Raw genomic sequence first — 23,978 nt, forward strand, 5'->3', positions numbered from 1 at the left:
GGAAAACCTCTTGGTCCCCCTGTATCCTTGTCTAACCCCAGACAAGACCCAAACCTGACTCTGCTTAACTTCTGAGATCAGACAAAATGGTTGTGGGTAGAACACAGTCTGTGTGTGTGCCAACATGCTGATCCCCATCACAATCAGCAGGCAGGTCCCAAGGACACCCAAAGGCCATTCAAAACCTTCAGAACTCTCAGTTGATGCTGCTGTACTTGTCACTGGGGCTGGTGCAGCTGCTGTGCTTGCCGGCTCTCCCACCACCAGCTTCTCTTTTCCTGAGTCCAGCTCTTCCTCCTCTGCCTTGCTGGGAAATGCTGCGTGGTCTCCTGCATCCTCCTGGGGCTCGGCGGGCGGCTTCCGGGAAATGCTCTCGCTCTCGGCCGTCGCAGGGCTGGGCTCGGCCGCGGGGCTCGGCTCCTCCGCGGGGCTCGGCTCTTCCGCGGGGCTCGGCTCCTCCGCGGGGCTCGGCTCCTCCGCGGGGCTCGGCTCTTCCGCGGGGCTCGGCTCCTCCGCGGGGATCGGCTCCTCCGCCGCCTTCTCCCGCTGCTCGGTAGCCGCTTCCTTCTGCTCCTCGACCGCCCCGACCTCCTCCACCGGCAGCCGTCCCCTCGCGGCCTCCGGCCCCGCTCCCGCCGCCGCTTGGTCCCCGGGGCCGCTCTCCCGGGCCGCTTCAGCAGCCGCCGGCTCCCGGGGCCGCTCCCCCTCGGCTCCCCACAGCCTCACGAAGATGGAGAGTAGGGTGAGGGCCAGGGCGGTGAAGAGCAGCCGGACGGCCAGGTACAAGTCCACGGCCACGTCCGTCCCGCCCTGCTGCTGGAGCCCGCCCGTATTACAAGCCATTGCCATAAAGCACAGTGAGACAAGAACCTTAGCCCAAGCCCCATACTTGATAAACACTATCACAGCAAATACCGGCTCTACGTAAGTTACAACATTCTGAAGCTGTGAGATCAAGCAAAACAACTCTGAGACCCAATAAATCAGCATTGTGACGAGTGACTATTAATCCGGTCAGATCTGTCGTTATCTCAACCCTTCGTGCCCCACGTTGGGCGCCAAAAAGAACTGTCGTGGTTTAAACCCAGTCAGGTAACTCGTTCGCTCACTTCCCCCCCTTTTCTTGCCCTCCCCCTGCTCTCGGAGGGACGGAGAGGAGAATCAAAAAGAATGCAACTCCCACGGGTTGAGATAAGAACAGTTTAGTAACTAAGGTATAACACAAATCACTACTGCTACCACCAATGATAATAATGATAAAGGAAATAACAAGGGAAGAGAATACATCATCTCACCACCAGCCAACCGATAACTCGCCCCCCCAGCCCGACCAAGCTCTGACCGATACCTCCTCCAACCCTGCAGACTCCCAGCCCTTCCGGCTAACTCCCAGTTACATCCTGGGCATGACGTGCTGTGGTATGGAATACCTCTTTGGTCAGTTTGGGTCAGGTGTCCTGTCTCTGCTTCCTCCCAGCTTCCCCTCCTCCCTGGCAGAGCATGAGGCTCACAAAGTCCTTGGCCAAACCAAAACATCGCTTGTTATCAGCTCCGTTCCCGAGCTGAAAGTCAAAACATTGCACTGCACCAGCTACCAAGAAGGGGAAAAATGACTGCTACTGCTGAACCCAGGACACCAGAACTTCAACAGATATTTACACAAGCTAAAATACTTCCCAGACAAAAAAAAAAAAATGTGCATGTACTTCAGTAGTCCACCATTCCTCATTCTTTTCTTCATTACTGGCACTGGAGGGCAGGGGGAAAGCACCGCTAATTAATTTGCTTGGTTTTAAATCAGAAGGATTTAAAATTCATTATTCCTGATAACTGGGCCACTACCTTAATTTTTATTACCTTTGAGTATAGCTGAATTATTTCCTTTTTTGAAGGCTTACCACTTTTGTCACAGGGCTAGTGGATATCTTGGGTATGCTTCTTAGAGCAGCCTGACTCACAGCACAACAGCTAATACTGTGTTTTGCAGAGTGTGCTTTATTTCTCCTACCTATTTGCTCACAGAAGAAAAGCATTGGTTGCTTTGTGTGTAGCATGGGTTTAACATTCCTCCTGAGTCCTCACATCAGGAAGGGATTTCTCTTGCAAGGTGGTGTCTTCTGTAACATTCCTGAGTCTTGCACTGCACTGGTTGTGATAGCACTTCCTATGACAGTGAGAAAAGGTTGTTTCACCCTCAGATTACTCAAGTGCAAACCCCCACTGCTGCTGAAGTAGGAGAGCTGTGTGCTGTTCTTCTTGTTAGGAGCATCCAAAACTTGAATGAAATCTCTAGTGAAGACAAGATCCATGCCTGGAAGAATAAAAGAACATACTACTAGAGATTATATTCAGGGACAAGTTCCTTTTACTCAGCCATCTGTTATTTATGGGTAGTGGTATGGTGGACTTCCGCTAACTTCTCATTGTGCTTTAATGTAGTATATGGGTCATGAATCATAGAATCAGAGAATAGTTAGGGTTGGAAAGGACCTTAAGATCATCAAGTTCCAACCCCCCTGCCATGGGCAGGGGCTCCTCACACTAAACCATGTCACCCAAGGCTCTGTCCAACCTGGCCTTGAACATCGCCAGCGATGGAGCATTCACAACCTCCCTGGGCAACCCATTCCAGTGCCTCACGACCCTTACAGTAAAGAGCTTCCTCCTTATATCCAATCTAAACTTCCCCTGTTTAAGTTTGAACCTGTTACCCCTTGTCCTGTCACTGCAGTACTTAATAAAGAGTCCCTCCCCAGCATAAATAATATTTATAAAATTATGAATATATCATTTTATGTCATATCTATATAGAATATATATGTAAAACCAATAAGATATTAAACATAATACAGAAATACACAAAAAGTTAGGAATGTGAGACCATCCTGTTCAGTTTGAGTAAGAAATCCTCCTTCTGAGCAGTTGGCTTCCCAGAAGGAAGCAAATTTTCTCACTTCCTATTTGAAATCACTGTTTTCCAGGCAACAATTGAGCAGGCCCACATTTTGTGAGGAATCCCATCAAAACAAGGTGTTATCCTGTGTGTCAAACTACAGTGTTTGGGAAACTTGGGGTTAATTATTGGTTGTAATTATTTTCATAGGATCTCCCAAAACCACTAAGCACATAGAGAATCTGATATCTCACACAGAGATTAGCTGCTCCTGTATAAAGCTGGTGAAGCTGGGAAATGAATGAGGTTGTCTTGATTTCTTCATTGTCTTGAACTGAATAAAATGAGATCATAATGTAGCACTTTAATAATAGATGTCATTGTGTATGCATATCCTTGTTTCTTCAAGGAAAGATTTTAAACCATATATGTTTTGAATAAAATCAAAAGCAAAATGACAATCTAAAAAGTATGGCTCATATCTCTTTACAAATACAGCAGACAGGAAAAAAAAAAAAGATTCTTAGATAAACATTGTAAAATAGTGTTCCAGTTGTAACAGTTGTTATCCTTAAGTTACTTAATAGTTTTCAGATAGTATAGAGAAACAGCTGGACAGCGGCTAACAACAGTTGCCATGTTACATATTGTTGATTTTCTTGAGATCTGTGTGGCCTTTTTTTATTTCTTTCCCATAATTAAAATGCAGTTGATGATTTCCACAGCTACAGTCTTCCTAGAGTTTTGGAAGAGACGGAGAGCTGTATTAACCTATGACTGGGACCTCATAGACTGGGAAGATGAAGAGGTAAGACTGAACAGAAGTAAACCTGGAAATCGTGCTGTCAGCATGATTTAAGGGTAGATAGCAATACCTACTGTACACTACTGTCATTCAGATACTTGTATTTATAACACTATTTGCAGCATCAAAAAGTATACCTGAGTCTGTACAAGCATACTTTCCCTTCTGCAACTAGCATTATAATTCCAGATATAATTCTACATCTATTAAAAGTATCCTTTGAAAAACTGAGTGGAAATACTGCCTGTACAGAAGACAGGAGCTACTATGGATGCCAACACAAATGTCTTTCAGTACTGGAAATTCCTAATCCTGTGTATAAATGGGACCAAGACAGGCAAAGGGACAGATTTTATATCCTTCTTAGAGGCATAGCATGTCCTTTAACATTCTGCTATCAACATCAGCAATAATAAAATGATTTTATAACTTCATAAATCAGTAGAGGACATAGCTGTGATTTAACTATATTGGTGACTTAACTGCAGCCTAAGTCAACAGAGACTTAACCACTACTTTTCTTATACCTTTCCATAGATGCATAGATACAAGCTGTTGGCTTTTAATAAATGGCTTAATATCACAAAAGGCGCTGTCGTAACTGGCATTAGTTTATAGTTTTCTTATCAATTTTTGCAGAGAACCTAGTGCTTAGACCAGTATTATGACCTGTGATCCTTTTAATACCCTCACGTACTGGAGGAGGCTCTTACGTTTTTTGTTCTTTGTTGCTCTCTGGCACTTTCAAAAGGGTAAATTCTTTGGATGTTTGAGATGGAGGATTATAAAAAAGAATTTTTATCAATACAAATTTCCTACTTTATAGCACATGTATATCTGATTTTTGATACTTCAGTGAAATAAGTTGTTATAACAAATGGAATCTACCCTGTCATTCCAGGAAGAGCTGCGCCCCCAGTTTGAAGCTAAATATTCCCAAGTGGAAAGAGTAAATCCCATCACAGGAAAACCTGAACCTTTTCAACCTTTCCCTGATAAGCTGAGTCGACTAATGGTGTCTGTCTCAGGAATATTTTTCATGGTAATGTTTAATAATATTGGAATTATTGTAGCCTTTAATCTCATTTTGATGTAAATAGTAACACAACTCATTAAGATTAGTGGATTTACATAAGGTAGGCAAAACTGATTGTCTCAGTCTTACTGCTTATTTAAGGATCACTTTCTTTTAAAATACAGTTGTATTGAAAAAGAATAGTTAATAAATGTTTTAATTCAGTGGTTGAGTATTTTCTTCTCTCAGAGTCAGCTCACCAAAACAAATGGCAGTCATTAAAACACCTGTTACTTTGTTAATTCAGTGGGAATTATTTCAGATGTAGTTTATTTTGTTATAATACCTGTATTCATAAATACTTCCCTGTAGATTTCACTGGTCCTCACTGCAGTGTTTGCTGTTGTGGTGTATCGTCTGGTAGCCATGGAACAGTTTGCTTCTTTCAAGTGGTATTTCATCAAGAAGTATTGGCAGTTTGCAACATCTGGCACTGGAGTCTGTATCAATTTTATGATCATCATGTCACTCAATGTTGTAAGTCTTCTGCACTTTCAAAGGAGGGATTAGGGTAAAGTAATTTTTACAAGGTTCCTGAGTTTGCTGCATATCAGTTATGTTCTTGCTTATTCACATAGCAGTGCCTGAAGCTAGAATTTCAGGGCTTTTTCCTCTTCTAATACTATGTTTCTCAATGTTTTTTTCTAATAACTACTTAATTTGTCACTTCACATATTTGCTTACATTACCAAGTCACAGTGGTATGGACTACTGCTTTCTACATTTGCGTTTCTGTTTTTTACATTACCTTTGAAAATACATCTCTAAGTGGAGCTATGCTATTTTATTATTTTCTTGGCTGATACCTTCTTTTTGCTGGGCTTTTGGGGGGGGGGGGGTTGGTTTATTTATTTACTTATTTATAAAATAAATAAATGATAACTTTGAGTTCTTCTCTTTTTTATGTAAAATGCAATTGTGATATCAGTATTGCACAGTTCTAGAATCGCTCAGTTCTAGAATTGCTATGATATCTGATTTTGGTTTAAATGTTTCATTTATCATTTTTCTATTCCCATGCAGGCATAAACACATAGAAAGGAATAATAGCACAGCAAAGAATGGCTTTTATTTTTTTTAAGGAGATTGTGCAGTCACTGCAATAGAAAAGAACTCTTCAAAACACAGTCATGTATTTATTTCTGTTATTATATCTTACAATTCCAAGTCATAAAAAAGTACATTCAACTGAACAAGCACACTTAAGCTACTGAAAATAACTTGCAATTAATAGTAAATACTCAAGGAAATATTTCTCAGAGTGTGTAACTACCTTGGGATAAGTGTCTTTTCAAATTAGGACTGGAGATAGTCAATATGTAAACAGGTAAGGAAGTTTTCAATAATAGACTGATAATCCTCACCAGTATGAACACTCATGCAAAGAAATATACAAAAGTAGGCTTTTTGCTTACTTTTAGATCACGTAGTTTTGCTCCTGAAGTTAGAGGATAAGCACCTTACTGTTCAGTAAGAGAACCATTGATGTTTGAACACTTTTCTTGACCTATTGGCTCTTGATTTATCTTTGTTGTATATTTAATATATATGCTTACATATATACATTTACAGGAGAATGAGACTAAAGTAGTTCAGTGAAGTCTTTGTAGGAAACTACACCCAGTTGCAGGTACCTTCTCTGCCCGGTAGCTGCCTGGATACCTTAATGCTGTAGGCAATAGAACACCTATGCTTTTCATGCTTCTTTTCATTCTGGATTTGACAACAGACAGGATATACCATGCTTATACTATCTCTTATTTCTGTTTTAGGTATATGAAAAGGTTGCCTATCTCCTGACAGACTTAGGTATGTAGGTCTTTTATTAGTGGCATGGTTCTTTTCAAACAGGGGTTTGAAAACTTCATCAATGCCCACTATGATTCTGGCATTTCCTTAAAGAAGTGAGAAGTATCAGAAAAAGAAATTATATGATTATTTCACCAAGGAAATAACAGAAAAGAAAGGAGTTTATTCTTACACTTCTGTATTTTATGTTTTATAGTATAAATTGTCATAATAGAGCAAAAGTCAAAATATATTCTTTGTTATAACGCTAAAACAGATTTTTTTCCATTTTTCAGAAATTCCTATTTTTGGGGGGAGTTTCTTTTAAAGTTTTTTAATATTAATTTTCGTATGGACAAAAAGGTTAAGATAACATTACATTGCCTGAGATAAAATTGTTAAGTCATAAATTTTAAAGTAGAACTAATTCTGTCACATTAAAAAAATTATACTGAAGCCTCTCATCGTGATTCGGTCATGGAGCTTTCTATCTTACACAAGAAAGCAGAGGCAGCATTTAAAATCTCCTGCTGTGTGAATATGTTACCTTTTAGTGTTTCGTCTTAACCTTCTTTTTCAGCCCACGTCAAAATAAGCAATTGATATTGCCATAGTTTAAAACCAAGCTCACTGTTTAACAGCTCCCTCTGCTGGTTCAAGTATTGAAGAGCACGCACTAAAATAAATGCTCAGGACTTAGTGTTTCAGTTAACAAGGAGCTGGACTGGTTAAAAGATTCATTATGCACAGTCAATTTTCCAAATTATTAAAATATTTTGAAATATTTTTCTGCATCACACTGATGTGTATTCCTACTTAACTTTTTCAATATATTATATTGACATGCAGGCAGAAAGAAAATGATGATTTCATTTGAGTATACAAGCTGATTTTTCCTAAAATATCTAAAAGAATTTTTAAAAAAGAAAGAAAAGAAGGCTTCTTGAATTAAGCATTGCTTAGAACATCGGGCAGTTAAGCTGGGTAGCACACTCCACTTGCTAAGGTTTTGGTTTTTTTATATCAAAGAGAAGGAGGATATCTTAACTTCTGGGAACAAGTACCCATTTGTAAAGCTAGTATCCTGTACATTTGTATTCTAAGTTAGGTATCATTAGACCAAAGTAATTTATTAAGTAGTACAAAAACTTTTATCAGTGTGCTATATTTCAAGTTCGATACATCCATCAGAGAAATTTGAATTAATCATTATCCCTTGAGTTCTAAGTCGGACGAGGAGAATGAAGTAGTGTTCTTGCAGATGTATTTAGAAGGCAGGATGCCTGTGTGAGAAACCAACTGGCTGCTGGTAGCTCTTTCCTTTGTTTTCCTTGGCAGTCCCTGGCTATTGCTCTGCTGATGCCAAAGTGCTTCTGTGTTTTGTTTGTTTTGTGGGGTTTTTTTTGTTATGTTGGGGGTGGATGGGGGTGTGTGTTTTTTTCTGTTTGTTTTTTTTTTTTAAATCAAGATGCCTGTAGCCTTAAAATTAAAGGTTTATACTGAATTCAGAGCTTTTTCATGGAAATGGAACAGGTGTCTTCCCAAAGAGTTTTCTCCTGTTCTGTACCAGGGAGCTTGTATCTCCTGTTTATGCTTAGAACCAATGTAGGCTGAGCTGGGACAATGGTTTTGTGACCTGCAGACTGAGCACTTTAAGAAAAAAAAAAAAATTAACTGCAATCTGATGGAGCACCATGACTGGAAACTGTCACTTGTTCTGTTAGTGTTGCTGAATTGGTGAGCAAACTTGGGCATAACTCAGTGTCATTTTTGTTCAGATAATGTATATTGTTTCTTTCCACAGAGCACCCTCGAACAGAATCTGAATGGGAAAACAGCTTTGCCTTGAAAATGTTCCTCTTCCAGTTTGTCAACTTGAATAGCTCCATCTTCTACATTGCCTTTTTCCTTGGCAGGTAAGGTATCTTAGCTAATTACACTTAAAGGAAAACTTGCGCAGGACTCATAATCCTTGCTAATTTTCAGGTTTGAAGAAAATAAATCAGCAACTTGAACTGTGAGATTTAGATGCAAGTCATATTCTAAGTATAGTTAATAACACTAATATTTTTAATTGTGTGTGACAGTTAGACCCTTGAAATCTTTACTCATGAAACTAGACAGTAAAAAGTCTACTTTTTAAGTGGGGTCTATGTACTTTCCTACTAGGTAAGAATTCAGAACCTCTGAATGTACAAGCCACTTCCTAAACATGGGTCTGTATTTAGCCCCACATAATGGGCTTTATTCATTATTTCTTGTTTATTCCCCTTGGGTTCCATTTTCCAGAATCTGTTTCTATAAGTAATAAGTATTGTCTGGCAGGTCTTAAGAGTAGGAGACAGAAATTCTGGCTCTAGTTTTCATGTTTATCTTTAGCTCAAATAATGGGATACCAGACAGGTCTAACCTTGCTTCATCTTTACTTCCTTATGATCAGAATTATAATTCATGCAGACCCTAGAGTATTTCAGAGTGCCTTCTATAAAGTTTTGTAATATAATTTCAGTTCAAGATTGGTTGGGAAAAAACCCAGACAACTCTCTAAGAAAGACTGTTGGTAATACCTTCTTTGTATCTTGCTATCTCCTGTGCCTACTAGGACCAGGCACAAGTTTTTTTCACTCTCATCTAAAACTTTCACTGAGGTCAGCAAGGATTTTGCTTCAATTTGTTATACAAGAGTCTCTTAGATCTCTGAAAATCTTTTGGTTCTGATGGGTTTGGAAAAAAGATTCTGAGAGTGCACACTTCACATGGCCAGGCAGATCCCATTTCTGCAGTATGCAGATCCCATTTCTCCCTATGCATTGCAATGGCTTATCTTCTTAGAGAGGCTGAATATCTAACATCTAAAACCTCTGAAGCTAGGACTTTTGTCTTGGACATAATAAAAGCTTAGAGTCACTTGCAAAATGATGGTCCTTGTTTGTATTCTGAAACTTCCATATTCTACAGATACCAGATTTAAGCCTGTGTGATTTAATCTGTTTATATTTTCTGAGTTTGCTCAGTGAATGCTGTGAAATAACTACTGATATAGGGTGTTCTTGGAATATGCACTGAGAAACAGAAATCTTACTTTACAGATTTGCAGGCCGCCCAGGAAAGTACAACAAGCTTTTTAACAGATGGAGACTTGAAGAGGTAAGCAATGCTATTCTGTGTTCCTGTGAAATTCCCATGTGTAAAAAGGAAATGGCTGAAGGATATTAATTAAGTGCAGTGAAGAGTAAACTCTTATTTATAGTAAAGGATAGGAAACAGGACATGTGTTTTTCCTTTTGCATTCTCCACTGTGCTGAGTGACCCTGGCCAAGACACACAGTTCTTTCTGTCTCTATCTTTGGGAAAAGGGAAGTGATGTTCCCTTACCTCACTTCTAGATCCTACGTGATTGGAAACTCCTGGGTGTGTAGAATTTTTGGATGGAGGACATAAACATAATCAGCTTTTTTATCAGCCTCTTAAGCTTCTGCCAGCACAGGAAAGATGTGGAGCTGTTGGAGGTCCAGAGGAGGCCACAAAAATGCTCCAAGGCCTGCAGCAGGTCTGCTGTGGGGGAAAACTGAGAGTTGGGGTTTTTCAGCCTGGAGAAGAGAAGACTCTGGCGAGACCTTAGAGCACCCTTTCAATACTTAAAGGAGGCTTATAAGAATGATGAGGACAAACTTTTCAGTAGGGCTTGCTGCAACAGGACAAGAGGGAATGGCTTTAAACTCAGAGATAGGAGATGTAGTTTAGACATTAGGCAGAAGTTCTTCCCTGTGAGGGTCATGAGGCCCTAGCACAGGTTGCCCAGAGAATCTGTGGCTGCCCCATCCCTGGCAGTGTTCAAGGCCAGGTTGGACAGCAGTTGGAGCAACTTGGTCTAGTGGAAAGTGTCCTTGCCCATTTCAGGGGGTTGCTACTGGATGAATTTTAGAGATCCCTTCCAACCTTCGTTGATTCTAAGGTTGGAAAAAAAAAAAAACAATGATATTTTCAAAGTCTACTTGAAAATGTGTTCGAGTTGCACCTCCCTGGATATGTCTACCATGCTGAAGTTATCTCTGAAAAACAGGTTTCTTTTATTGAACCTTGGTAGCCACAGAGTAAAATAGCATAAATTTCCCATCTATGTTCTAACAAGAATTTCAGTAACTAATAAACATTTTAATAGAGCAATTTATATAGTTAAGATACTGGTACCAGAGATTCAGCTAGTAAGTCTCTGTTCACTTAGGATGTTACTAATGAAACATTGCTCCGTTCTTCTGAAATGAATTTGTATGTGTTGGTCTAAGTGGAATGGACTGTATCATTTATCATATACCGAGCACTCATACCCTTATGTAATATGATCTAGTTCTCCAAGAAATAATATGTCTAAAGTTTGTTTAGCTAAAGTCTGTGTCAATATTTGTTATTAATATTTTTTTTAATATTTCTGTAGTTCGAGGTTAATGTTTTTCACCAAACACATGAGTATTTTTCATCCACCCTCTAACAAATAAAAATGAAAGGAATTCTGTGATTTTAGCTATTGATCTTTTCCCATTTCATTTCAGTGTCATCCTAGTGGCTGCTTGATAGATCTGTGCTTGCAAATGGGAGTTATTATGGTTTTAAAACAAATGTGGAACAACTTCATGGAACTAGGCTATCCGTAAGTTCAGGTGTTAAAATTTGGTTTACAAATAGTGATTACATTACTGCAATTCAGTGATAGGGAAAAATATGTTTGCATAGTATTTTTGCTTTTTGCGTCTCATACACTGTAACTGCATTCCCAAGGGAAGCATTAACTGCTCCTCTAAGACAAAGCTTGTTTGGATATATGAACCATCTATACTCTTTACTGTGATTTCATTTTCCATGGTACAAACAGCTGCTGAAGAGAGTGGTGGGCTAAGAGTCTTACAGTTCTCCGAAAACTTAAAGAATATGTTTTCAGGAGAAGGTTGCTAATCAAATATTAATCTAATGAGTCTCAACCTTGAAAATCTTGCAGAAAGGGTTATGCTCACAATGTGCAATAATTGTTCAAATGAGCTGTGTACTGTGTTGTAAGGCTTGGATTTCTGAAAAGAAGAAACCTACCTGAAGTATCAGTCTTCCTGTCTTCTCAGCCCAGAATTTGAGAACATGCTTAAATCCTTTCTGGCAAATAGTGTTTTGTTTTGACAAGCAATTGTTTGCGACTGAGGCAGCAGTTGCTCTTTCAGTAGCAAGAGAGATTAAGAGCTAAACCCTAAATTAGCTTGAGAAAAAAATAAGAACCTGTTAATAAAAATACAAGAAAATTATTTCCCATCTTCAGTCTCTTTTCAGTAATATCTGGAAACAAACAATAGTCTTTAATTGCCACCTCTGGCAGTACTAGGTAATAGTTTTCATTTGTATAACATTTTAATGTGTGAGACTAGTACCTACTCCATATTATAGATACTTCGTGAAAAGACTTCTGCACAGTTTTATAAAAACTACTGTTAAATCTTCGCAGCTTCAGCAACACCTTTTTAGACACACTTTATTACTTCAAGAAAAAAATAATCCGTAGAGCATTTAGATCTTCAGGTTTGTTCCAAAGTAGTAGATGTGTTCGACTGTTCAATGTATTCCAGTAGCACAGATTTCTTACTGAGCTTCACTTACTTGGTTTGTCTTTCCCAGGATTAAAATCAAAGCGTTACTTACTGGTTTAATGCTCTTGCTAAGCATGATTGGTTTTTTATTTAGGTAAATCCTACAGAAAAAGTCTATGCAAGCAAATACTGTATTCTGAAAAGCTTATTTGTTGAATGACTAGCATGCTACATGAAAGACATAATTAAAATCATAATGCAGAATTTTGAGGACTTCTTTGAATTGTATCTTATATGATAAGTGTTTGCAGAAAATACCTGAGTAAGCATTCAGGTGCTGCTCAAAATAAGCCCTCTTACTTCAAAACAATACCAGCAAGTTTTGTAAATTATTGAGCAAATATGGTCAGTAATAATACTCTGTTTACCTAATAAAGTTTATTACAGAATTGGTGGTCACGACGCAAAATGAAGAGAGGAGGGCAGTTAATGGAGCATAAAGTGTCTCTGCCTCAGTGGGAAAAGGACTGGAATCTACAGCCTATGAATCTTCATGGTTTAATGGATGAATATTTAGAGATGGGTGAGCAAATTTAGGGAGGTGTCAGTTTTCTTAAGAAAATAAAAGTATATTCCATGTTAAAAGATCGTTTGCACTTCCAGTTTCTGACCAGAGAAATACCTGTCTAGTTTTACAGTTTGGCTTCACCACCATCTTTGTTGCTGCCTTCCCACTGGCACCTCTCCTGGCATTGCTTAACAATATCATAGAAATAAGATTAGATGCATACAAGTTTGTCACTCAGTGGCGAAGACCTATGCCTGCAAGAGCAACAGATATAGGTGAGAGAACATAATGACTTTTTCCTTCTTTTATGCAGCTTAACCCTTAAAATAGTTCATGCATCAAAAGTAAAACTGATAATGTAACCCACAGATCTCAGTGACAACTCTCCTATTAAGCAACAAAAGAATACTCAGTTGCTTAGCTAAGAGGACTCCTCAATTTTTTTTTTTTGTTTCTAAAAAGGGATCATAATAGTTCAAATTTTGGAAACAGGCTAAATGGTATTTTAGACTTCTGATTTGTGAAACTTTAGGTCCAAAATGCTATTTGAAATACAAGGACTAAATTCACTTTTGGTTTAAAACTGAATTAAAAAAAAATAAGGAATCTCTTTCCAACATCTTGTGTTTGGCTTCTGTAACCAACAATTGTGGTTATACCTTTGTTGCTTTAGCCATTTCTTCTCAGCAGTGTGTGTCTCATTCAGGTGGAGTCAGTGGTGGCAGGGGTGTGAGGACATGACTTAATCTTGATTACCTTTTCTGACCAAATAGGTCTTTCTCAATAAGAAAGGATAACTATATGACTAACAGTGGCTTAAGTGTCATTAGTATGACTTAATATGATTATAAAAACTTAATTATTTCCTTGTTTTTTCTCTTGTTTCTAGGTATCTGGTATGGGATTCTGGAAGGAATTGGAGTCCTGGCTGTCATCACCAATGCCTTTGTTATTGCCATTACTTCTGATTACATTCCACGTTTTGTCTATGCATACAAATATGGTCCCTGTACAGATCAAGGGTACAGACAAGAAAAGTAAATAGCATATTCTTTATATAGACTTGTATAATTCAGTGGAAGCTCACTTTTTCAGCTTTCTGTGTTAACATACATAACATATAGCAGCAGTATTTTACCTTTTACATCTGTGCAAATCTTCACGGATGCTAAGTGCAAGTGTAATTCAGCCATTCCAGAGAGTTTGCAAACAAACTGCATGGACATGTAAGTGGAAAATCATGTCTTCACCTCTGAATGCAAACAACAAAGTTCAGTACGCATCGTAGCAGTTTACAGGCTTTCTCTAGATAAGGGTTTCTTCCTTTCTGTAATAGTTCTGACTGTCTGCTAACAGTATGCTCCCACACACATATATGCTAAACCCTTTTACCCTAAGCCTTGTTCACCTTCAAACTTCCCTGCCTGTTTCTCTTCAGAAATGCTTGCAGCCAAGCACCAGCAAGATTGGCTTCGACAGTATTCAGCTTGACTTCTTATATGGTTTTAATTAGGTTCAAGCAAGGTAGCTTGCCTGTCTTTGCCCCATCAGGCCAGTTTCCTGCATTTCTTTTCATCAACTTACCAGTGTCTCTGAACTGTGTCCACTGTGTTCAGTCTGCATTTCCCACTGTCTGTCATGACCTTTTAATGATCTAAACAGCTCACAGTACTTATGGGCACCCTCTCCTTTATCTGGGGACCAGTGCCCTATAGGTGGTTTTAGGGGATGGTTTTGGAGGGTTCTGTTGTCTTTTTAATACAGGGTCAAGGTTACCTAAAGAAAAGGAAGCATCACTTTACTAGTGCTATAGCACATCTCACAAGCAGAACTTATCTTTACTGCACAGGAGGAATGGTAAGAGTGAAAGCATCAAGGCTTGTCCAGCAAGCCAGTACTGCTGCATTCACAGACTGTGCCCCAGTTCAAACCACAAGGGTCTGTCCATCCTTTCCTTATTGCTCCATCTGTAATGATTCGAAAGAGAGAGTTACTCTTCTTGTGCTGTCACAGGAGGAGAGAATTTAGGGGCAGAAAGGATGAGGAAGAATAGGATGAGAAAAGACCATGGCAGAAAAAACTTAGTGCTTAATGTACACTACCCATTTAATAGAGAACTATGTAATTCTATTTCTTCTTTTGCCAGTAGTTATTTGAGGTGTCACAGCAAACCTGAAGGTTCAGGAAGTATAACAGGATCCCTGATACATGTATTTTTAAATGTCCTTTGCCTTTCAAAAGGCCCTTTGTTAAACTACAGGTCAGCTTTCCAAGAAGATGGGATGTCTTATGTGTCCATGGTTTTCCAGAAACAGACAAAATTTTTTCTTCTTCACTAATTCAATGCATTTGTGTGATTTCTGCCATCAATCCTAATAATTTGTTGCCTTTAAGATGGCTGTTTGGTATATATGCACTGTTGATTTTACTGTTGGTGAAAATTCTTCTTTGATTCATCTCAGTACCTGACATTTTTTGGTATATGCTGCATGACTTGGGGCAGATTCTGCCAGGGTGGTGAATAGCTCTTCTTTCTGCCTCTCACCATCTTTCTAAGTACAGTCGGTCTAATTTTGAGACATCAGAGAACACTGTAGCAACCATTTTCAGTTTATGTCTGCTGATGGATAAGAAGCAAAACCATGAAAAGTGCTGAAAGTGGATTTTTAGACAGTGTTTCCCCGAAACACGTTTCTTGTTTCTTTCCAATAAAACCTTGCTTATCTGTTTGAAATTTTAAGAATTGGTTTTGTCCTGATAAGCAAAGAAATCTGTACGCTCACAACATGTGATAGCAGGCTGTTCACAAAAAGGATCTGTGCTGCATAACCTCTTCATGAAGAATGTCTTCTCCCTATGTCTTTTCCTTTCAGATGCTTAAAAGGATATGTCAACAGCAGTTTATCAGTGTTTGATTTGAGTGAACTTGGAATGGGATACTCAGGATACTGCCGGTATGTTTTGGTGCTCTCCCTTCTTGTAATACATAGATGTTAATGCAGACATAAAAAAGGAAGTCAGTGCTTAAATTACTGGCGTAACAGTTTTACTTGTAAAAGCATTGGAGTTTAAGTTGGTTCAGCATGGAACCATGTCTCAAGTGTAAACACTGTGTGGTAAACACTGTGTGGTAGGATACAGACTGGAAACCTGTGTTCTGAGTTTTTCCAGGCCTCTTGCAGCCCTGTCTTTTGTGCTTCTATGAATTATTTCACTTCAAATTTCCCCAGTTGCCAAGAGGGTAAAAATTCTCATTTTGGTTTTCTTAAGCATTCTGAGGTCCTTTAATTAAAATACACAATTAAAATTTTTTTGTGGCTCTAACCCCTTTAGAGATCCCAATTATGCAAGATATATACGAAAAATTAGGCATAAAAGATAAATACAGCATTGCATGAGTGCATTCCTGGTTTCAAATTTAGTTTTGCAGTGAGGGTTAGCTTAAATTGACTAATTTTTAGAATCATGTTACATTTATGCAAACTTTGTCTGGAGAATCTCAAGCACTTAGAAGCACAGACAAGAACCAATTTAGAATCAACACACTTGAACTTAACACTCCAGAGTGTCAGCTTTATAACAACAAAAGAAATTGTTTGCTCTGGAATTTTGGAAGAAAAAAGTGCTATCTTCATTTATTTTTTATTATTTGTTTGTATTGTGGACTGTTCTCCTTTTCTATTTAATTCCTCTTGAAGTACACTTCCACTTCAGTTTCTCTCCTTGTCCGGGTTTTCAAGCACAGACTAACTTACTGGTTTTGATTTGCTTTCCAGGTATAGAGATTACAGAGCCCCACCATGGAGTTCAACTCCATATGAATTCACTTTACAGTTCTGGCATGTCCTGGCAGCACGTCTGGCCTTCATCATAGTATTTGAGGTTAGTCATGAAAAGGAACAATTCCTTTCTACCTCCTTAAACTCTTGATTTTTTTTTTTTACTTTTTTTTTTTTTTACTTGTTTTTACAGTACTCCCATAAAAAAATTTGTTAGCGTCATCAGCTTCTTGTTCATTACAGTCAGGAGAAAGAGGGGAAAAAAATCACCTTCCCCAAGCTGTTGTCAGACTGAACTGACAGAGCACACAGAGGCTTTTAGATTCCCTCCAAAATTATGTTTCCTTAAGTCATACATCAGCTCAGTTCTGAATCAAATCTTTAAAGTTTTATAGAAAAAGAAGTGCAACTCAGGTTTACATTAAGCACAGTTATTACCAGTTAAAATCTGTCAGGAAAATGTACATGATTCTAGCTTAATATAAAAACAGAAGTGTGTGTGCTAACTTTGGAGAATGTATTACAGGCTGTCCAGGAGTCTGGTTACTTTGATTACAGGCTTTTAACAAAGACTGCTTGTAGGCAGTGTTAGCTATTGTTATTCAGACTAGCATATCCTGCAGTCACGTCTTCATTTAGGTCACTAAAGTTTTTCTTTTCAGAAGACTTCAGCATTTTCACATTTCTGTAAAACTATAAAAATATAATATATTAAAAAACAAAGGAGTTGATTTTTGGTCATGAATTAAACCTCAATTCCAGTTTTGCCACAACCTTTTAGGCTCCAAAATGCGGTATTAGAAGTGAACATTTTTGCACCTTTGAAGCAATTCTTTTCATTCTTCTTTTCAGCACCTTGTTTTCGGAATAAAGTCTTTCATTGCCTACCTGATTCCAGACATGCCTAAAGACTTGTGTGACAGAATGAGGAGAGAGAAATACTTAGTCCAGGAAATGATGTATGAGGCTGAACTGGAGCATTTGCAGAGAGAAAGGAAAAAGAATGGGAAACAATATCACCATGAATGGCCTTAGTCACTACCATGCTGCAACAAAAACACCGTTTGGAAATTGAAGAGTGCAGTTACAAAATGAAGTCAGAGTCTGGCATCAGTGTATGAGATACACAGTGTATATATGTTCTTCCTGAGCAGGACAGTTGCAGGCTTTGGTGGCAACTGGAAAATAGATGCTTCTGATGAACGAAATGAAAAGCCTTACCTATAACAGGTCTGCGGTGAGTCACCAACTCTGGTCAGAATTGGCACTCAGGAACGCGCAGACAGATAAAAAATTTGGACACCATGATTTAAAAAAGGCAATGAATTTTCATGCTGTTTATGAAGATACTAACAGCAAAGTGGAAATAAAAATTACCTGTCAATTTACACAGTAAGGGCATGACTAAAACAAACTTACATGATATCCACTACTTCTGATTGCTCAGCTCCATCTAGCTTCTGATTGCTCAGCTCCGTCTGTAATGCCTCTGAAGAAAAGAGCAAGTGTTGCCTTTGTGGCCATAACTTGATATAAATGATCTTTCAAGCTTACTGTTCTGTCAGGTTTGTCCTAGTCTCTTGTTGAGATTGTGGATGTGGTCCTACCCTAAAAAAAGGGGTCTGTGGCTGCTTAATGTATACTATGCAGTTTAAGAATTGCACATATCGGTGTCATTAATTTATCCTTCTAGTTGAAAACCAAAAATTCTAAATTCAAAGAGAAAACAGCAGCACTGAGAGAACACATTGCATTGCCCACATTGCAGCTCTGTTTGAAAATGATGTGGCTGTTCAATTGCCTTGCACTTTTGTGTGCAGAAAGGCCACCTCCACATGCTTCCAGGATGAAAGATTTGTCATTTTCATGCTCTGGTGTAGCATGCAGATGTCTACCTGTGTTACTGTTCGTTTTGACCTGTCTGGGCAATGATTCCATGACTTCACAGAATGCTAACTTGAGATGTTCTCATAACCGTGCAAATGACTTTGTCCTCAATATACGAATAACTTTATAGTATGCAAGCTTATGCAGATATATATCAGGCATACAGTATAACATTGATTTGCTTGTTCAGGGAAGGAGAAGCAGAGCATTTTATAACAATGCTCCTCTTCTTACTGTAAATGTAAATACTCCAGTAATGTGCACTACTTCTATTGGCATAAATATGTCAAAGCATGGGAGTTGGATACAGGCAGACACGTATACAGGTTGTCTATAAATGCACACGTACACACAGTGGTTACTTTTAGATTTTTTAATTATTATTTGTATGTCTTCTTACAGTTTGGGGAGGGGGGCTTTTTGGATAAAATCACTCTAGAAGGTAGATGTTCATATAAAGAATCAAATTTCAAGTTTTATGTGCATACAGCAATGTTGCTTATGGTTATAGTCACATTTTGGTAATGAAATTGCCTGTTGCCAATGTTTCATAATATGGGAAGAGGGCAGCACATTATTTAAACAATCAGAGCAAGTGTTTAGGGTTACCTTGCAGAGAAGGGTGTGGAGAAAGAGAGTTCCAGTCATTCTGTTTCTCTTGTATAATTCTAAATAATGCTTCTCTATATTGGATGAAGAATAATTACACAAAGAGTCAACAAAGCACAGTAACTATAAAGGCTGCAAATTTTAACTTTATTTTTAGGGATGAGGCTGCAGCAAAATCACTGCTGATAGATATGAAAAGACCTGAATTTTTACTACTTATAGTACTCCACTGAATCAAAAAGTGTGATTCCAATATTCACTTGACTGTATTAGCACAATCATTTTATTATGCATATAAAATTAATTCTTAGAGTCAAGAGCGCATCAAAGCAGATAAGTAGGATATGTTGTATCCAGAGGGCATAGCATCAGACCTTAAATTCTTAAGCCATTTCACTATATTCACGAGATTTCTGGGTTAATTCCAGCTCTCTGTGACCAGACCAGGCAACTGTAGGAGTATCTACAGTACTGCACAAAGGAGGAAAGAAATTGGAAGGTCTGATCTATCCAGATATATTAGCTTTTAGTTCTGTGATAAAGGGCTGGTAAAACTCACTTCCCATATTTTGCAAAGGCTGCTTTGCTCCTTCATATTCTGGATTGTGTGTTAAGTTCCTCAGTAGTCCTTATCAGAAATAATTAATGCACTCCCCTCAGTGCTTATAGAATCACACAGGTTCTCTTGTCTCTCTTTTCATTCTGTAGATTATCAAGCACCGTTTGACAGCATTAACCGTGTGTCACAGCTTCTGTTTCTGTGCCACGTAGTGATAGTACTTCAGTTCTTTAGCAGGTCACAGATGAGCTCTCTTTTTTTAATGTTTTCTCTAAAAACAAAATGCTTTGGCTGGCCCAAGGTATAAAGATACAGGATAAAATCAGGCAAAAATCAGAAATACTATTTTACACTTCCCTGGTTTTGCTGTGGATATTAGCACATGTCAATACATACTTAGGCAAATTCCAATTGGACTTAAAAAACACATAGGAGAGAAATCCTTTTTGTAATTGGGTTTTAAATATATATGTTATTAATGATTTTCAACACTGGTGTATAGGAGTATTTCAAAGGGAAGTATGCAGGTCTGACATTGTACATTTTATGCACTGGAAAAGCACAGGAAGTTTTGGAGAAACACTGTGTGTGTTCCTTTATTTTTTGAGGACATCAGCAATGTCTGAAGGTTTTGCCACTATCTAGCTATTTGCTTAAGCTGAGAAATCTTTTTGCTAGACTTTGTTTAGTATGCTGTTTGCATTGATTGCACGTTATTTTACTGAAGTATAAAGCACACTCTGTCCTCAGGAATAATATATTTTATGAATGGTGAATGATCTTTTCAGATGCTAAATATTGTCTTTCCAAACAAATGACCAGTATGAATAGACTGTGCATGCAAGCTGCGTTTATGACAAGCTTTAGAACTTCAGTTTGTGCAAAAAATGCTTTAGGTCATTGCAGATCTAATCTGTGACAACTTTGCTCTATGCATGCGCCCTTAGAGAGACTGCACGAGCAACTCGGTATTTTGAAATACAGAAGGTTAGTCCAAAATGTCTTAATTATTCCTAACCAAGTTTTGTGTTGATTCAGACAGAAGAAATCTCCATCTCAGAAATAACAAAAAGTCTGCTGAACCCAGGACATTATACACATCTCATTGCTTATGACTTATTATTCTAAATTTGTGCCTAATGTGTGAGATCTGAGTTCTGGTGACTAAAAAAGTAAAAAAAGAGAATTCTGCTGCATTAACCATCCTAATGAGAGGTTCCTTCTTAGAGCTCAATGTGTGTCTCCATATAGGTGGAAGCATGAAGAACTCAGTATTCACAACTGAGTACTAACAGAATTGTCTGAAGATTGAGCACAGGCTCTCAACTTGTTATACTGTAATCCACTTTCCTTAGCAGAAACAGAGTACAGTGTTTGAGCATCGTGACAGAGTACCAATATTTGGAAACGAGGCAAATGACGTGATGTTTACTTTTAGATTTTTCTTTCCTAACCCTTTTTGTTAAAGAATTTATAGAGAAAATGTAGGTGAACATGGAAGTTAATATTGATGATGACAAGGCTAAAATTTCCATGGTGATGATGGATGATAAGTGATTGTTTCGTTAATATTTCTTTGGAAGTACTTACCTTAATTTGTACAAAACACCCATCAGCTGTTTTAATGCCCTTTTCCAACACCAGCTTGACTTAAATTGTTTTCTGAGGATCAGTTTGACTCATTGTGTCCTGTGAAAAGCTCAAAAGAAAAATGTCTGGGGGGCATAGTGAAAAGAGGTTAATGGCTACCTTAATGTGTAAATTCCTGAATCTCTGAAGTTTCTTTCATAAAAAGTTCTTCAGCAGGAAAAATACCTTGGAAAACACAGCTTTAGTATGAGTGCTAGTGTGGGGAAAGGCAAGAATTTTGGTGATATTTTATTCCTAATGTACTTAATGATCAGCCTAATGTAAGTGAGTAGTGCTGTTTGCTTGCTGTGGCTTCTTCCAGTTCACACTCCAAATGGGATGGCTGCCAGAGAGAATTTCTGGAGCCATGAGATCCAGGCATTTAGTAGGACTGCGAAGTTCTAATGCACTGATGCCATGTAGGACTGTAAACTCCTACATGGCATAATGGGCCTTATTAATTTCTTGTATTGTGTCTCAGTTCATTCATGGGCAAATTAATACATGCATATTTAGAAGCATCATATACTTTTGATTAACTGAAGATCATCCATGTCCATAAATTGAAAAGAAACTGAAAAGGTTAGTATGTAGTTAACTTGAAAGTGTCACAAATTTTCATTAAAACTGGTAAAAACTAGCGGCTTTTATAACACTGGCAATGGCCATGTCAATAAAACTTATTTTATACAGTGTTGTGTTTTAAGCTGAACCCAGGACAAACAGCTAAATATAAAGTCAGTAAGGTTAATGGAAAATCAGTTGCATTTTCTATTAAGTGTTGCACAGGAGAAAGGGAACAGTGATATCAACAATCACTTACAATACAGTAATATTTCCAGAAGCATTTTATTTTTCATAATCCTCATAAACTACTGATGTTGCTTATTTGGGGTAAAGGTTGAAACAAATACATAGCCAGCCTTTCATAATCATGTTTATTTGGTGTTAATGCTGACACTAGAATTCAAACAGAATTCCACGTTTACACACTTTTGTTGGTTTTTTCTTAGTTCAAATGCATACTTTGTCTAAAATGCATGCAATGACACTTTTGGAAAGTGTTTAAGTGAATTACAAACCTAAATTCTTGTGGTGGAAAATTTAGCAGTTTTTAAAGATCCCTCAGTCTTTTCATAGTCGACCTCCTGCTCGCAAAGCCCATGTTCTGCTGGGATAAAATGCAACAAGCCAACGTGTGGAGGCTGAGGAGGAGCAGAGGAAGCAAAGGACTCCTCTGCACTTCAGCAGGTTTTTCTCCAGAACTCTGGCAGGTTCTGCAAAACAAGGGTTTGAAGATGGAGCATGACGACAGTCCTCCTAAATTCTTCTCTCTTTCTCACTCTTTACTTATACTCAGTATTTTAATAACTGATGCATTCTTGCTGACAGTCCAATTTCCAGGGCAATTGTGTAACTGCAGAAGTTTTTACAGACTCTTTTTGGATGTCCCTAACTGAGAAGCCAAAGCAGAAAGTGCACAAACACTAGTTTGTCTGGTGCTCGTTACAAATTGGTATGCACTGGATGGAGTGGTGGGAGGAAGCACAGGGTCTACCGAAGTGTGCCAGTAGGCTACCCGTTTCTGGATCTGTCCTTTCAGCCCCTCTCCCAAGCGCTATATGTTGCACTTCTTATATCCCACCCACACACATCCTAAATGCGCTACATAATCCTAACATTTTTAAATCTACATAGTTGACATTTTTTTCTCTAATACTGACATTGTCAACCACATTTACCAGAAATTTGTATAGGCATGGTTTTGGTGTAATCGTGATAGCACAATGTTACCGTGACAGCACAAAGTTACAACAGCACAACAAGGAACTGTAGAGATACCACTTTGCTGTTCCATGTTACACAGGAACTTTTAAATCTGGGAATAGGATTTAGTTTTAGAATGTTAATGGCGTGTTTCCTCCTCACTGCACTGGAAATTACTTTGTGTAAGTTCTGTTCTAACTTGTTGCCATAACCTCTATACTGTTATTTGTTCTCTGTAGTTTGCATTCTTATTGGTGTGAGCTAGTTTAGGATGCTACTTGGAGGAGAAATTATGATTAAACCAAATGTAGTCTAAAGCTAACAAGATTCTAACCACTGAGAATACGATGTTTTTTTCTGTTAATAATGAAAAAAAAATTTTGGATCACCTTGTAATTTTGTGTTCTATTTAGATGACTCAGTGTTTTGTACTGAAAAATCTTCCAAACTGTTGGCTCTGATTTTTACCTGTAGTAGTATCACTGAAATTTCAGTTATTTTAAATAGTGTCATGTAAAATCTAACTGAATAAGATAGCTCAGTCATTTTTTACTTGGATAGTCCTGGTTAACTTGCAATATCGTGATCGTAAGAGATTTCTTAAAATGTGTATATACTTGAAATTTATTTAATATTTAAATACAACTTGGTTTCTAAGTAAGGAATAAGAATAAAATCTCAACTATTTTTTCTATTCATAGATCCGCACTTTGTAAGTAATACTTAAAATAAGATTACAGTGCCACAGAGCGTTTCAGAGAAGTTGACTTTTATGCACTGCAAGCTAGAAGTTCCTCTGACCTGTCAGCTTTTGGTTTCTTTTGTGTTTTAAGATTACTTTCACAAGCTCTTGTGTGCCCCAGAACTAAAAGAATTCACCAAGGAAAAAGTTGTTGATCTGATTAACTATTGTAAGACACTTTTGGCATAAATTTGTCTTTGAGATGCTGTTTACTTTACCAAGGTTTACATGTACAAATGCAACTACTTACTATATCATACACATTTGAATATTGCATTTTTTTCAGTAATAAACTTGGATATCTTTGAAA

The 23,978-nt window shown here is 38.0% G+C and overlaps 1 protein-coding gene across 5 annotated transcripts in view; it reads left to right on the forward strand.

Annotated features, from left to right (window-relative positions):
• The window catches only part of ANO3 (anoctamin 3), a 212,283-nt gene extending 188,305 nt beyond the window's left edge, over positions 1-23,978 (forward strand). For all 5 annotated transcript variants that reach the window (XM_062614205.1, XM_062614206.1, XM_062614207.1 and 2 more), the window contains 13 exons: positions 3,619-3,701; positions 4,600-4,740; positions 5,086-5,250; positions 6,546-6,582; positions 8,366-8,477; positions 9,651-9,708; positions 11,112-11,209; positions 12,566-12,711; positions 12,819-12,971; positions 13,586-13,733; positions 15,570-15,650; positions 16,473-16,578; positions 17,328-23,978. In XM_062614205.1, the coding sequence (XP_062470189.1) occupies positions 3,619-3,701; positions 4,600-4,740; positions 5,086-5,250; positions 6,546-6,582; positions 8,366-8,477; positions 9,651-9,708; positions 11,112-11,209; positions 12,566-12,711; positions 12,819-12,971; positions 13,586-13,733; positions 15,570-15,650; positions 16,473-16,578; positions 17,328-17,510 (1,511 nt within the window). In that variant the 3' untranslated portion in view covers positions 17,511-23,978. The remainder of the gene's footprint in view (positions 1-3,618; positions 3,702-4,599; positions 4,741-5,085; positions 5,251-6,545; positions 6,583-8,365; positions 8,478-9,650; positions 9,709-11,111; positions 11,210-12,565; positions 12,712-12,818; positions 12,972-13,585; positions 13,734-15,569; positions 15,651-16,472; positions 16,579-17,327) is intronic.

Source organism: Pezoporus occidentalis, unplaced genomic scaffold (assembly GCF_034315485.1).
Source record: "Pezoporus occidentalis ecotype Australia unplaced genomic scaffold, CSIRO_AGI_Poc_V1 ctg173, whole genome shotgun sequence".
NCBI classification, from domain to species: domain Eukaryota; kingdom Metazoa; phylum Chordata; class Aves; order Psittaciformes; family Psittacidae; genus Pezoporus; species Pezoporus occidentalis.